Source organism: Xenopus tropicalis, chromosome 3, assembly GCF_000004195.4.
Source record: "Xenopus tropicalis strain Nigerian chromosome 3, UCB_Xtro_10.0, whole genome shotgun sequence".
Taxonomy (NCBI): domain Eukaryota; kingdom Metazoa; phylum Chordata; class Amphibia; order Anura; family Pipidae; genus Xenopus; species Xenopus tropicalis.
Genome location: NC_030679.2, coordinates 48,045,120 through 48,058,317, shown reverse-complemented (window position 1 = coordinate 48,058,317; position 13,198 = coordinate 48,045,120). Strand labels below are relative to the sequence as shown.

At 37.9% G+C, this 13,198-nt stretch overlaps 1 protein-coding gene across 7 annotated transcripts in view; it reads right to left on the bottom strand.

The window, feature by feature from the left end:
* Window positions 1-1,010: 1,010 nt before the first annotated feature.
* The window catches only part of fam53c (family with sequence similarity 53 member C), a 28,301-nt gene continuing 16,113 nt past the window's right edge, over window positions 1,011-13,198 (bottom strand). For 4 of the 7 annotated variants that reach the window (XM_004912886.4, XM_004912885.4, XM_002936833.5 and 1 more), the window contains 2 exons: window positions 11,057-11,814; window positions 1,011-10,971 (listed from right to left, as the gene is read on the bottom strand). In XM_004912886.4, coding sequence (XP_004912943.1) covers window positions 10,744-10,971; window positions 11,057-11,814 — 986 coding nt within the window. In that variant the 3' untranslated portion in view covers window positions 1,011-10,743. Of the gene's footprint in view, window positions 10,972-10,991; window positions 11,815-13,198 lie in introns of those variants that run through there. The other 3 variants (XM_031898851.1, XM_031898852.1, XM_031898853.1) reach the window with 2 other exon arrangements.

The following is a 13,198-nucleotide window of genomic DNA, read 5'->3' as shown; positions in this document are numbered from 1 at the left end:
TATACCCCCAGAATGAATACAAACAGATAGATCATGTCATATTAAATGTCTATTAAAAAATCTTACCAAACTGTAATATATATATATAAAAATAATCAGTAAATATTGCCCTTTTACATCTTTTTCCTTGAGACACCATTTTGTGCTGGTCTGTGTGCTCCCTCAGAGATCACCTGACAGGAAGTCATTGTTTGTGTAAAGGACACAGCCCTGTCCATTAATTGGCTGATGTGACCAAACACATATGTGCACCCTTGGTTGTTTGTATGTGCCATGAAACGTATGGTCCCAGGGGGTGGCTCCTACTACTTAAAATGTAAATTTTAAATTAAGGATTAACCAATGGCACATACTACAAAAAAAGGATACTTATATATAGAGCAGGGTTTCACATATGAGCTATTTTATGCAATATATTTTTCTAGAGACCTACATTGTTGGGGGTATAGTTCTTTTTTAATAAAAGCTACAGGTATGGGACCTGTTATCCAGAATGCTCGGAACCTGGGGTTTTTACAGATAAGGGATCTTTCCGTTATTTGGATCTCCCCAGTTTAAGTCTGCTAAAAATAATTTAAATACTGAATAAACCCAATAGGATTGTTTTGCCTCCTATAAGGATTTAATATACCTTAGTTGGGATCAAGTACAAGGAGCTGTTTTATTATTACAGAGAAAAAAGAAATAATTTCTAATGATGCAATATGGCCTTTCTGTAATTCGGAACTTTCTGGATAACGGGTTTCGGATCCCATAGCTGTACCAGCCAATGTGAACTCCACAGGTCATCAGTAAAAGAGAAATCAATACATAATTATTATGATAAAAATATGAAATGTAGGGGTTTGTGTAGTGTAACATGTTGGGCTGTCATTAGAATGTAAGCTTTCAGCAAAAGCTCACAAGCAAAAGTTGTGTAATACATAAAGAGAAAGACTCCCCCCCCTCCCCATTATCAGGAGACAGCAGACACAAAGCACACAGTTACCAGGTAGAAAGAGACTAGAGACTAGAACATAAATAAAATATATATTATTTAGTTCAACATGAGTAAATGCAACACAAGGTTTAAAGACACACATTGTTTCTTCTTCTTTGATGGTGCCCTACTAAAGTCTTATGGGAATGAATAACCTCAGTTTTAAAATTACCTTTTAAATGCGGATTCAGCAGTAGTTTCCAAGAGTATAAATAAAAAGAACCAGATTAATACAGACTGATGAATTACTCCAATAAATTGATACACAGACAGTTAAATATTTTGATGCTGTTAATATAGACTTTCATATGTAATAACCCCAAAAATTAATGTGCCTAACACACCCAAACAGTACACTTTGAAGCTTGCTTTATTTTGTTTCAGAAGACCATTTCACACCAGAATCGGAGATAGATTTATCAACATTTTGGACTGATTTTAGATCAGTAATTGACAGTTTGTCTTTTTTTTGTTTTTATAAACCAAAAACTTTATTTTGTTCCAGTAAACACACTTAAGGTGTCCAAGATTTGAGAAACGTGTCATTTAACCACATACATTAATTTTACAGAAACATTTGTTAAAAATGCTCGATTTGCAGAATGTCTTTTTTGTCCCACAAAGACAATATTTGCTTGGTAGCCTGGCTGACATTGAAACCATTTCCCCTCCCCAAAATAAACCTATAGCAGAAGAGAAAGAAACCGCGGCATGTCTCCACACCACAGGGAAAGATGCCCCGCACAAAGACCAACAAAACATTTTATTGCAGATCTGAAACACAGATGACCAAAAATTAGGCTTAGAATTAAGTATAGTGGCATGTTGAAATACACTATCACCAAGGATAACACTTTGCAGAAGTGAAGCAGCTGTAATTCATATATTTGGGTATAATATGTTTCCCACAATCCAATGATCCTACTGGATTTGGCCAAGCAACTCTACATCATGCTGCCAACCATTCCAGCAAGCAACACATTTTAAAAGCACCTTCTTCCAGATGGAAACCCCCCACAAACAAGCTCACATATTTTTCACTGCAAATTAGTGACTGCTTTAGACTAGGAGTATATAATCCAAGGGTAAAATAGACATATACCACTAGATAGCACTGTGATTGATGGCTACAGTATACAGATCAGATTCCAATGGCTCTTTCTTACTGTTCCACCATAAAAGGAGGTTGTAACCCTCTACTTTAGTTGCATCTGCTCAAAGCTAGCCCCTGTGTATTTTTGCAGTTTACTTTTTTCTAATTCATGAAAACATTTCAATGAAAAGATGCCCATGAAACCTACTGGCACATGGAACAAGCATCCATTAACTCATTTATGGTGTCTCTCAGAACAAAAAACTTTACTACAAACATTGTGGTATGGCACCAGTCAGTCTGTTGCAATGCTGGGTTTAGTGGAGCAAGGGACTGACTGGGGTCAGACTGTAGCCTATGCACTAAGGCTTCTTATTGGAGTAGCACAGGCCTCTTAATCCCTGGGCCAAAGGTAGCTTTGCAATTAAAGTGTGAACATCTTAAGAACAGTTTTTAGCACTTTAATGTCATTTGTTACTATTCCTTTAATAAGTGACAAAAAATGTTTTCTCCAAAGCTCAAGATATACCTATTTTCTTTAGCTTGTTGCCTGCACAGACCAATTTTTATTAAACTTTGAAAGTCACTTTCTCTAAAGAGAACATTACAAACATTGTGGTGAATATGTGTAATGTGTTTGTGAGAGGAATTACATTTAATTACCAGGAGAACATTTGATTATTAGTAAAACATAATCATAGTCAAGTTCATTTTCCAGCCAACATACAGCTGTCCTCTGAGCTCAAATCAACAGCATGTCCCTGCACTAAAGGCCTGCAGCCATTGGCACCGGGAAATATTCATTTTAAAGCTCACAAAAGAGTCTCATATCAGAGAATAGCACTCTGCATTTTAAAATACACACTTTTTCATGTGTGCCATGAGGCCAATACTGACAACAAAAAAGCAATCGGCACCTGTTTCACCAAAAAGAATATCGCCACAGTTTAACAACCCCTTTGGCAAGTACCCTAAATATATTTCTGGATGGAAAGCATTGTGTAAAAACATATCCTTATGCAGGAATAATCTGAGGAATGATTTCTAATGCTGAATACTCAAAACTCCTGAATAATAACTTAATACATTTTAACTTCCAAATCAAATTTTGATATTCAAGAAAACACTCCTTTTTAAGATTGGGCTTTCTATATGCACAAAACATTTGTTTACTACATATTTCTATATCTTTACATTACAGTTTGCTTTCAATACTGGCATTTAGTCTTGTGTCAATTTTGATGCATTGGCTGCGATCGTAGCAGGCAATACATTCCCTGGCGACCACACTGTTGCTTGAAAAATGCACTTTGAGCACTGCACTTGCGGTAAGTAAACTGGTAGCAGTATCATTTAAAATCTGCAAGGCAGCATTTTGCTTTCTTTAGAAAACCCAGGGTTTATGTGAGGTGCAATGCTCTCATGCTCTAGAGTACTGTTTATATGTATACTCCAGCCTATATGAGGATGGTGTCTTCCCAAGCAACCAACAATTCTGGTGGAATGACACATTGATGAGGAAACAATTCTCCAACATGTTTTGACAGTAATGACACATTTTCTATCACTGCTAGTAACACATCACTCTACCTTTAAGAAAAAAAAACACTAATGTAAGTTCAAACATACCAGTAGGGGTTGATTACCCATCAAGAGGGAAACACACTTTGCATCTGAGCCATTAAGTGAAAAAGAAACCTTTGGTTAAAAGTACTATTACCTCTTATCCCCTAATTCCTGTTGGTCCCACAATGCAAATTATGTGATGCTGTCAAATTACACCTGTTGAAGCAGGTGCATGTCTGCATTTTTTTTCTAAACCCTAAAATATAACTTCTCAGTGGTCATTATGATTTTTTTTCATTTCCTAGTCAAAAATAACAATTCAGGTGCAAGTGCCATAAAAACTGAGACATTCTAGTGGTCTTTTTATATTATTGTGTAGGATAACCAATGGTCTCCAGAAAAATAAAGCATCTAGGCATTAATTTACAAATGAAGCAGCATGTTGTTTGTAATTTAGCATGAATATGTCTGCCCAAGAATATGCCTTGGTTCTGTCACTCTAGGCCTGAATAACCAAATATTAGGTTTCAAAAGTAACATCAATTTAGTGTGGGAAGAAGCATCCTTCAGCCAATCACTGTTGCCAAAGTCACTCTGCTGGAAGGGGTGGGAAGTCAAAGGTCTGCCCCTATCCTTGATGTAGTGTATCACTAACATTATGACAATACATGTGAAATAGAATAGGACCACCAACAACTATGTCACACTTAGGGGCAGATTTTTCAAAATGTGCGATAACAGCTTACTAACAAAAAGAAATCACCCAATTTATATTCATCCCTATGGGATTTTTAGAAACATATTTATCAGTAGGTGAAGTTTGAGTTTACCATTTGATAAACACGCTTCTAAAAATCCCATAGAAATGAACAGAAAAGTGGTTGAGCTTTTCTGGAGTGAGCTCTGATTTTACACTTAAATAAATTGGCCCTGTCATTAATCCGGCAAATCCTTAAATTCTAAAACCTGACTAAGTAGCTATTAAGTAATAGGTTCATACATGTATAGGGGTCCACTGTATGCTTAAAATTCTCCATGGATTTAAAAAACATGCACACACACAAAAAATTAGCCATTTGATACTTCCTTAGTAAAGCTAAATCTTTAGCACAGGTCTTTAATATACTCCAGCATACAGATTGATGAGAAGGTGCTTTGGCAAGTGTTTCTTTAGCCTGTAAGGGATATATATTATTTTGCATGAGTAACCTTAAATAGCTCTGAAGGTAGTGGATTCAAAGATAAGGACAACAGGACACTGAAAAATAGTATGCTGTCCTGACATGCAAAAAAGGACTTTGGGGGCAAACAACTGAAATGCAGCCGAGACATAAAAAAGTCAAAGTACTACGCAAACGTCACCTCCTGAACAATGCTACAAATCAACATAAGTTACAGAATGAAAAAGAAATTACCAAAAGGTGTGTGTTATTTCCAAAATGATTTGAGCACAGTTTAAGTTAAAAAAATAATAACAAAATTCATTACATTTTCCAAGCAGATAATACCCAAACCTCACAGAGGATGAGCTCAAAACAATGGAACAAAAGCTTGTACCAATGATATGTACAAAAACAAAATAAAGAACCGAAACATCACAAAGAAGAAGGGACAAGAAATTAACTCTAATGGGTATAACAATCTATGTTCTGTCTTGCAAAATAGAGCCATATGCATATTTAATACATAAAAAAATATACATAACACGCTCCAGAACCACTCACCAAAACAGTCACTGCTTAATGAAGAGTTACAGTTTGGCAGCTCCTAAATCACTGCATTTGGAAAGCATTGTGTGGACCCTACTTTAAAAGGTGGTTTTATTTTGTATTATTTCTTAGCAAGCAAAACAGTCGGAGGACCTCCACTGCCTCAACATGCTGCACCAATCTAAACATCAATTCATAGTTTTGTTTGTATTCATAAGAACAATGCAAGAGTTTGTGATTTATTTATTTTTTTTGGAAACAGGATGCAGAAGAGAGTGGTCTAAGGTATTGGAACTAAATATACTGATCTCTGCTATAAGGAAAATGAGGCATTTCAGCTGTAACAGCAAAAAATTAGATGCTGGCCAATGAAACCTGTTGACAGCAGAGGTAACTAACTTAATGCCAATAAATAAACAAACAGAGGGGCCTTTTGGGGTCATCCTCAGGCTTCATTTTGACATCTACAGAGAATATTTTGGTGAGGACTTTGCAGGTGGTATTTACACAGCAACAGTTGTCATTGAAACAATGCTGATGTGCATTCCTTTCTAATGATCAGAAGAGGATATCTGTCGATCAGATAACAGACTGTATCTCTATACACTGAGCTGGGAGCCCCCACAATTTAAGCAGGGATGTCACAGTTACTCACCTTACTGGCACAACCTCCTGTCCACTACAACAACCACCAAAGAGAAGTTAGCTCCTCACCAGAGCTTAACACATCAGAGATAGAAACATTTGTTGACTCAGGTAGCCTGAAAGAAAATGTTTGGGTAGTGAAGGGTTTTTACAAGCAGAAATGCCATAACATATAATAAAGAAGGAGCTAAAAAACTTCACACTTAACAGGGAACCTCCATATACAAACATCAACAAAACCAATCAATACCTAAGTCAGTGAACGGTAAGGAATTGGGATCATATTTTGAACAAGCATTGCCCTCAAGAAGCCTAATAGAGCATCAGTGCTTAGGAGCTGTTGGCAGCCTAACTGAATAATCAACTTTAAGGGAGTTAGTGAAGGTTATTCACTTTCAGAAATGATCTACTTTCAGCACACACTTAAGATACATATATAAAGAGGAAAAGGTTCTATGCCACACCAAAAATGAATTTAATAAATAAATTCCTATCATCAAAGTTTTTTTTAAACAAATCCACTATTTTCCTAACTGATTTAAGTGCCATGGCATTGCAATGCTTTGATCCAATAGGCATTGAGCTGCAACAGCAGCAGTCCCCAATCAACAACAATATTTCATTTAAAACTAATTAATTGGGCTGTACTTAAATTAAGCATCATTGAATATGTTATGAAGGAAAAAGATGTTGGTTAAAATTAAGCAGAACATATATTTCTAACAAAACCAGCAAAAGATGAAGCTCCCTAGGAAAGAGTCTGATTGGATGAGCACCAGTTTAAATCAATTGACTTTTACACTGCTAATTAATTTCAAAAGATTAGCAGAGAAATATATATATATATATATATATATATATATATATATATATATATATATATATATATATATATATGTGTGTGTAAAAAGACTGGCAACAAAAATTTAGAGTGTGCTAAACGTCCAACATTTCACTAAAAGTCCAACACAACCAAAATAGTTTTGTATTTAACCCCCTGTTGCATGTACATTCCCACACTGAGTTCAAAACAAATTAGGAGCCACACACACTGGTAACTGTAAGGTATTTCACCCATTTATTTTGGCCACATAGTGTGAAGGAAAAGTAGTGATAACACGACAGGTATCCAGGGGGCTCTTGCGCCACTCCCAAAGTAACTGCAATTAATTGTGCAGACGATACTACTTCTACATTACTGCAATCCCACGCTGACCAATAGACACTCCTTGATGCAGTTCAATATATCAGACAGGTGGTGGTTATAGTTGACCTGTTTAAGAAGCACTTATGTTAATGGCTATAGTACTCTCACCTAAGGGATACAAACTGCTCAGTAAGGTCAATGAAACACACATTATTTCTCCACTTTCAACTGTTTAAGATGAATGTTCTGTGCTCCTCCATACAGTGTTTCATACAGATGCAATAGTGACTGCCTGTTAGATTTTCTCCTGAATGGAAAATAACTGTCAACGCCTGTCAATGCCAGGCCTATAAACACACACTTACTCCTTTTTAGGCCTAAAAGCACCAGTCATGTGAATGACTGCTGCACCATATCAACAGAAACAGGACCTGTGAAGGACACTACTCAAACTTTAAAGAGTTTTTTTTTTTAAACCAGATTCCGTATTATATGGAACACCACTATTAGTTTTGAAGGCTGTCTAACCCGTGGCTAACTGTGGCTTCTAGCATCCTACCCATATGATATGAATTACGGTATTTAAGCTGCCTCTTGCTTACAAAGAAAGCTTGCATAACTCCATGTGACATGTTGTGGTTAGGAGTTGTCAAAGATATTTGCCATGATGGGGCTGGTAAAGCTAAAGGAGGAGGTTGTTAGTCACTTGGGGATGCCAAATGTTAGGCACCCTCCAGTGATTATAATCACTTTCCTGATAACCGGGGCCTGGGGTATTATTCAGCAAGCCCACAACGTGTCCTGCTTCTTCTTTCTATGAGGGTGCACATGTGTAGTAGAGTGAAAAACCTTATGTTAACAAAAAAGTTGGTTATTTCACTCTACCACGCATGCCTCTGCCCAGGAGCGATGCAGAAGAGGATCTCTACATGGTGCTCATTGTAAAGTACTTCAGGCTGGTACAGTTTTCTGCTAACAGGAGCACTGGCACTGAGTTTCAGGTAAGTGATTGCAATCTGAGGGGGTGCATAACATTTTAAACCACCCTGTGATTAACCCTCTCCTCTTATTAAATAGTATCTGACTATGGTATAACTAAAAATATTATTTGGGATTATTAGGTAGCTCTGCATAAGACTTATGAGTTTATGTTGCTGTTTCAGTATGTGTGTATTCTGGCAGTTTGTTACCTCTATCATTATCACTGTCATAAAACATCGGTATTTCAAATGTGCATATTTGTAATATGGCAACAGACCAAAATAGAATTATGGTAGAGTTAAATAAGCAGTTAGACATCTGCTCTTGAAGAAGAACATGTTTTGCCACATCTACTACTCCTTCTTTTCCTATATAAATTAAAGACTAGTTAAAATCAAGGTCACATTTGTAGAGTTCTTTGCTGGCTGAGAAAATGTCCAAACTGCCCTTTATTCCTGTACTTTTAGTCAGTAACATGAACGGCATCCACCTGTCAATGGTTACACAAGGTGAATTTCAGCCAGAAAATTCTTAGTTGTGGAATTTGATGGATGTGGCGTTTTCTCTGCAGTGAAAACACCACATTAGCCTTACTAGACTTATAAATTTAAAATATATAAACGTACAGATATTGAACAGAAATGATCACTTGGTAAATTAATGACAAACCAATTATCTTTTAAAAGCAGAACATTAAGAACTAGCCCCTGTTAATTGTTTTCATGGCTTTGATGCACTGGTTACATTTTAGTACTTAAAAACCTTAAATATTTAGGCTGCCTTCTTTTCCCTGCCTTGGATTCCGACAACAACTTAATCACAATGCCTTTGTGGCACCTCCAGCAGCATACAGCCTGTATTTAAAGGACCAGTAACCCCATAAAGTTATTTTTTCACTTTTTAAATTTGTGTCTGCTCATCTAGCACTTAATTATTCACAAAAAAACTAATTTCTGTGAAAGAAGTTCTCATTCTATAGTTTTGTAGTAAGCCATGAATGGCACTTAACACTTGTTTCCCTTTTCCACATGGCAGTTCTTGCCCAATACTGCCTGCTTAGTCTGCCATTGATTTTAATAGCAATCTCCTGTCACCACAGAGAACACCCAAGCATTCATTTTCCGGCAGTATGCACCGGGACAAGTGATTTCCCTTAAAGTTAATGGCAGTCTGCACAGGCAGTATTTGTATCTGCAGTGTGTGACATTAGCATTAGGTTTATGCCACACGGAGCGGATTTTTATGGGGATAAATGCAGGCCAATTATCTGCCCCTATGTTCTAAAAATCTTACTGATGTGCCTGCACCTGATCCATTGTATTGGCCTGGGTGCACGAATATACAGAGAATATGGGCTCTGAAATGCAAACTCTTGCGTTTCAGTAGTGGTATCCACTGCTTATGTCTGTACCTGGGCCAATGCATTGGTTTTGGGTGCAGTCAAGATAGAAGGTTGATGCCAGCGTAGGGGCTGATTATTGGTCTGTATTTTTCTGCAGGCTGAGAATCAGCCCAATGTGGTTGTAACTATTGTATTCTACACAGTTTATTTGTTATCTACTATGTGAATGCGTGCCCTATAGACCTCTTTCTACTTGCATGGATGCCCCCATGGCTACATAGTAGCTTATAATTTGATAAACTGTAGTAGTGCTTGTGAAGCAAATACACAGTTTTAATTAGTGCAGACTAACAGTACATTATATAGAAATTCATACATTAACTTTTTTGGTGTTACTGGTGCTTTAATATACACAACACAGACTTGTTCCTGAGAAACAAACAGAAAAGAAAAGTTGAAAGAAAGAAGGGTTGGATTTAAAAGATGTGGAATACTTTACTGTGAAATTCAGTGCAGTCAAAATTATCTACTCTATACAGGACTCTAGTGAATACACAGACAAAGGAGACAATAAGGAGGACTGAGAATCCCCCTTTTCACTGGCCACTAAGTGGGGGAGGAGGAGGAATAAGCCACACAATCCTACAACAAGAGAAAGTTTTTTGCTCTGGAATCAGAATTAGTTGGTGATTATTTGGATTTTCTGTAGAACACTGGTTAGGATCCAATGCTGTTTGTTACTAATTTGTCGAGGGGCCTTGTTCTGAATATAAAGCATCAGCTTTGTGCACAAAAAAACACATTTCCTAGTTTGTTTACATTTTCCCTCAATAGTCACATTTCTAAAATAAGAAGACATACTCACAAGCAAACAATTGCATGTGAACCCCCATCCCATAAGGTCAGGTCAGCACATCTTTCCAAAAGCCATCAATACAAAAATAAATCAATCCCACAGCACCCTTTGTGTAAAGTTCTATAACTCATTAAAGAGGTGGTTGTCAGCTCCAACTCTTAGTCTAGGGAAAGGAGAAATGTACTTCATGGTACACATGACCCAGCCCCAGGATTTTCTTTAAGAAAAAATAAATAAATAAAACACAGCTTTTTTTTTACCCTCCTCCCCAACAAAATTCCTATCTGTCATGAAGGTCAGAAGGTCTGCAGAATGCTCTTTGAGCAGGTCTCAGAGTTGGCCACCAGCAGGCATCCAAACACTCTCACCCAGACATCCCCTTTAGCATTAGATATCCATTTAAAGATTGAAGTTTCCTGAGAGTGCTAATTCTCCTCAATTAAATTTAAATCCAGGTCTGCGAAGTCATGCTGGAAGAGCATTGCCTGGGGACAGGAAGTGTGATCTCTCCGGCCTCTCTCTTCTTCTCTAAGTGCCAGTGTGCATGTAGTAACAGGACTGCCAGAAGTGCAAGGAGACTCCCTGTGACAAGCCATAAGGGAAGAGGAGCTGCCTTCATCTGAGTTGTCCAAAAAACACATAGCACCAGCATTCTAAAAAACACAACAAAATATAGTTTTAGCAATTTTATTTATCATGCATATGTTTGGAATGCTAGAGACAATTCTCACTATTTACCTGGTTCATCTTGTAGAAATCCAAAGAAGGACGATGCCATCGCGTATCCTCCTCATGCCTCCTTTTAATTCCACACTTTCTGGTATCCAAGTCACAAGGTTGCGACTGGCTGCGTGGGAGACACTGTTGCCGTCGGACCAACTCCGGCGTTGATGGCGGAGAGCTGCTGGTTGAAGGAAGGAACCGTCCTGCCTCTTTAATGAGTACAGGTGAAAGTGAAAACCGACGCTGCAATGGGAAGCAGCTTGGCCCTTCTGAGTTCTCCCAGAATACACTGGTTGGTGAAAGTGTATATGGGCCTGGTGACTCTCGGCACAATGCCAGGCTGAAGAAGGGGGGACTGTTGGCTTGGATGCAGCGTATAGAGGCACTGGGGTCATTTTGAAACCTGAGACTGGAGACCCCTTGGGATGGGCTTTGAGTCTGCACTGCCAGAACTGCTCCTACACCACCACTGTTACATCTCCTCTTCACAGGAGTCCACACTTTAGAGCCACTAGGCCGCCAAATAGGCCTCCAGCGAGATAAGTCCTCTGGCACTGAAAGGGATCTGCAGTGTCTTTTGGTAGGTGGAGCTGGAGGAGCCACTGAATTCCCAGCCTCAGGTATGTGGGAAGGGCTTCTACGGTGTGGTGAGCTTTCCCTGCTTAAAACAGGAAAATGAAGGCTCGAACTGGAATGGTGATGGCAACCAAGTCGGATTCCGTCTTCAAGTTCAATTCTTGGACAATGACTAATAAGTCCCCAAGAACGATCTTCTGTAATATAATAGAGATTAATTAGTACTAATTTCTTATGATCAGTGTGTATTTTATTATATTAAATTATAGGTTTTATTTTGGTATGTTTTCAAAAGTCTTCTCAGCAATTCTATTTTGCTATAAAACCCTCCCCTTACCATTATTACACATACATACAGTGCATTACAAGATAAATATTAACCAGATGTATTTACATCACTGTTGTTTAGATCAGTAAGTTTAGGTTTGAGCACCTTAATTTTCAAATAGTGTTGCAGATTCCCAGGAGGATTTAGATCAGAACTTTGAATAGAACATTCTGGGATATTTACTTTTGAATGTTCTAGAGCAATGCTGTCCAACTTATGTGGTACTGAAAGCTGGAATATTTCTGGAGGGCCTATAATGGAAGCCTGTTGTGACCACTACCTTTTTTAAAGCCACACACACTTCAAACCACACCCATGTTATCACAAGAGCTTTTAAGACCATACATACAATAATGGTGGTAGCAAATAACCCCCCCCCCTCCAAAAAAAAAAACCAACTAATAATTGGTGCTCACTGCAGGGACATCACCCATCACTCATATGTGAAATGTATAACCTTTTAATTTTATTACCCTTAAGCCTCCGTATGTCAATTAATATTCTCGGTGTAAGTAGAATAGCAAGCCATAAACCACTACTGCTTGATCTAAAATACTGATTGGCTAAAGACAAGCAAGAAGGTTCCTACCAGAAACAAGATTTACTTCATAGGCAATAAAAACCTGTTTTTTCTTACCCTTTAAAGGCCATATAATATATATGTTGGGCACATCTCGCCCACCCAAAGCACACCATTTGTACTGCATATATCCCATCTGCTCACCAGCACCATGACATTTTCCTAAAACAAATAGCAGTTTTCACCTGGCAGCCGTTTTCCTTCTCATGCATCTTCAGTGATATTTATATTTGCTAACAGCACATATATGCTGTAAAGTTCATGCAAAAGAATGCAGGCTTATACAGGCATAACTTACTTTGATAAAAAGTCCTGCTTAGATTAAGCCCTGTAATGGTTAAACCGAGCTCAGGACAGAAGGTTAGCAGAAAAAGCATGTTTCTCCAGCAGAATGCACAGCTACAGCACAGTTTTAATGGAAACCAGAAGTGCTATTTCTCCATTGGCTATGAAATCGCAGGGTGTGTTTGGTAACCTGAGTTAACATAAACTGAGCATGCTCAGTAATCCAAGAGCTAAAGCCAATTCCTAAGGGAAGGGGCCGAGTGAGTTACAGGGGGAGAAGGAATCCAGTGATTAAAGGGATCAAGTGATTAAAGGGATGCTGCAGCCTTACTATTAACCTTTGAACAACAGGAATGTCAGGTATTTAAAGATTTCAAAGATGCTGTTA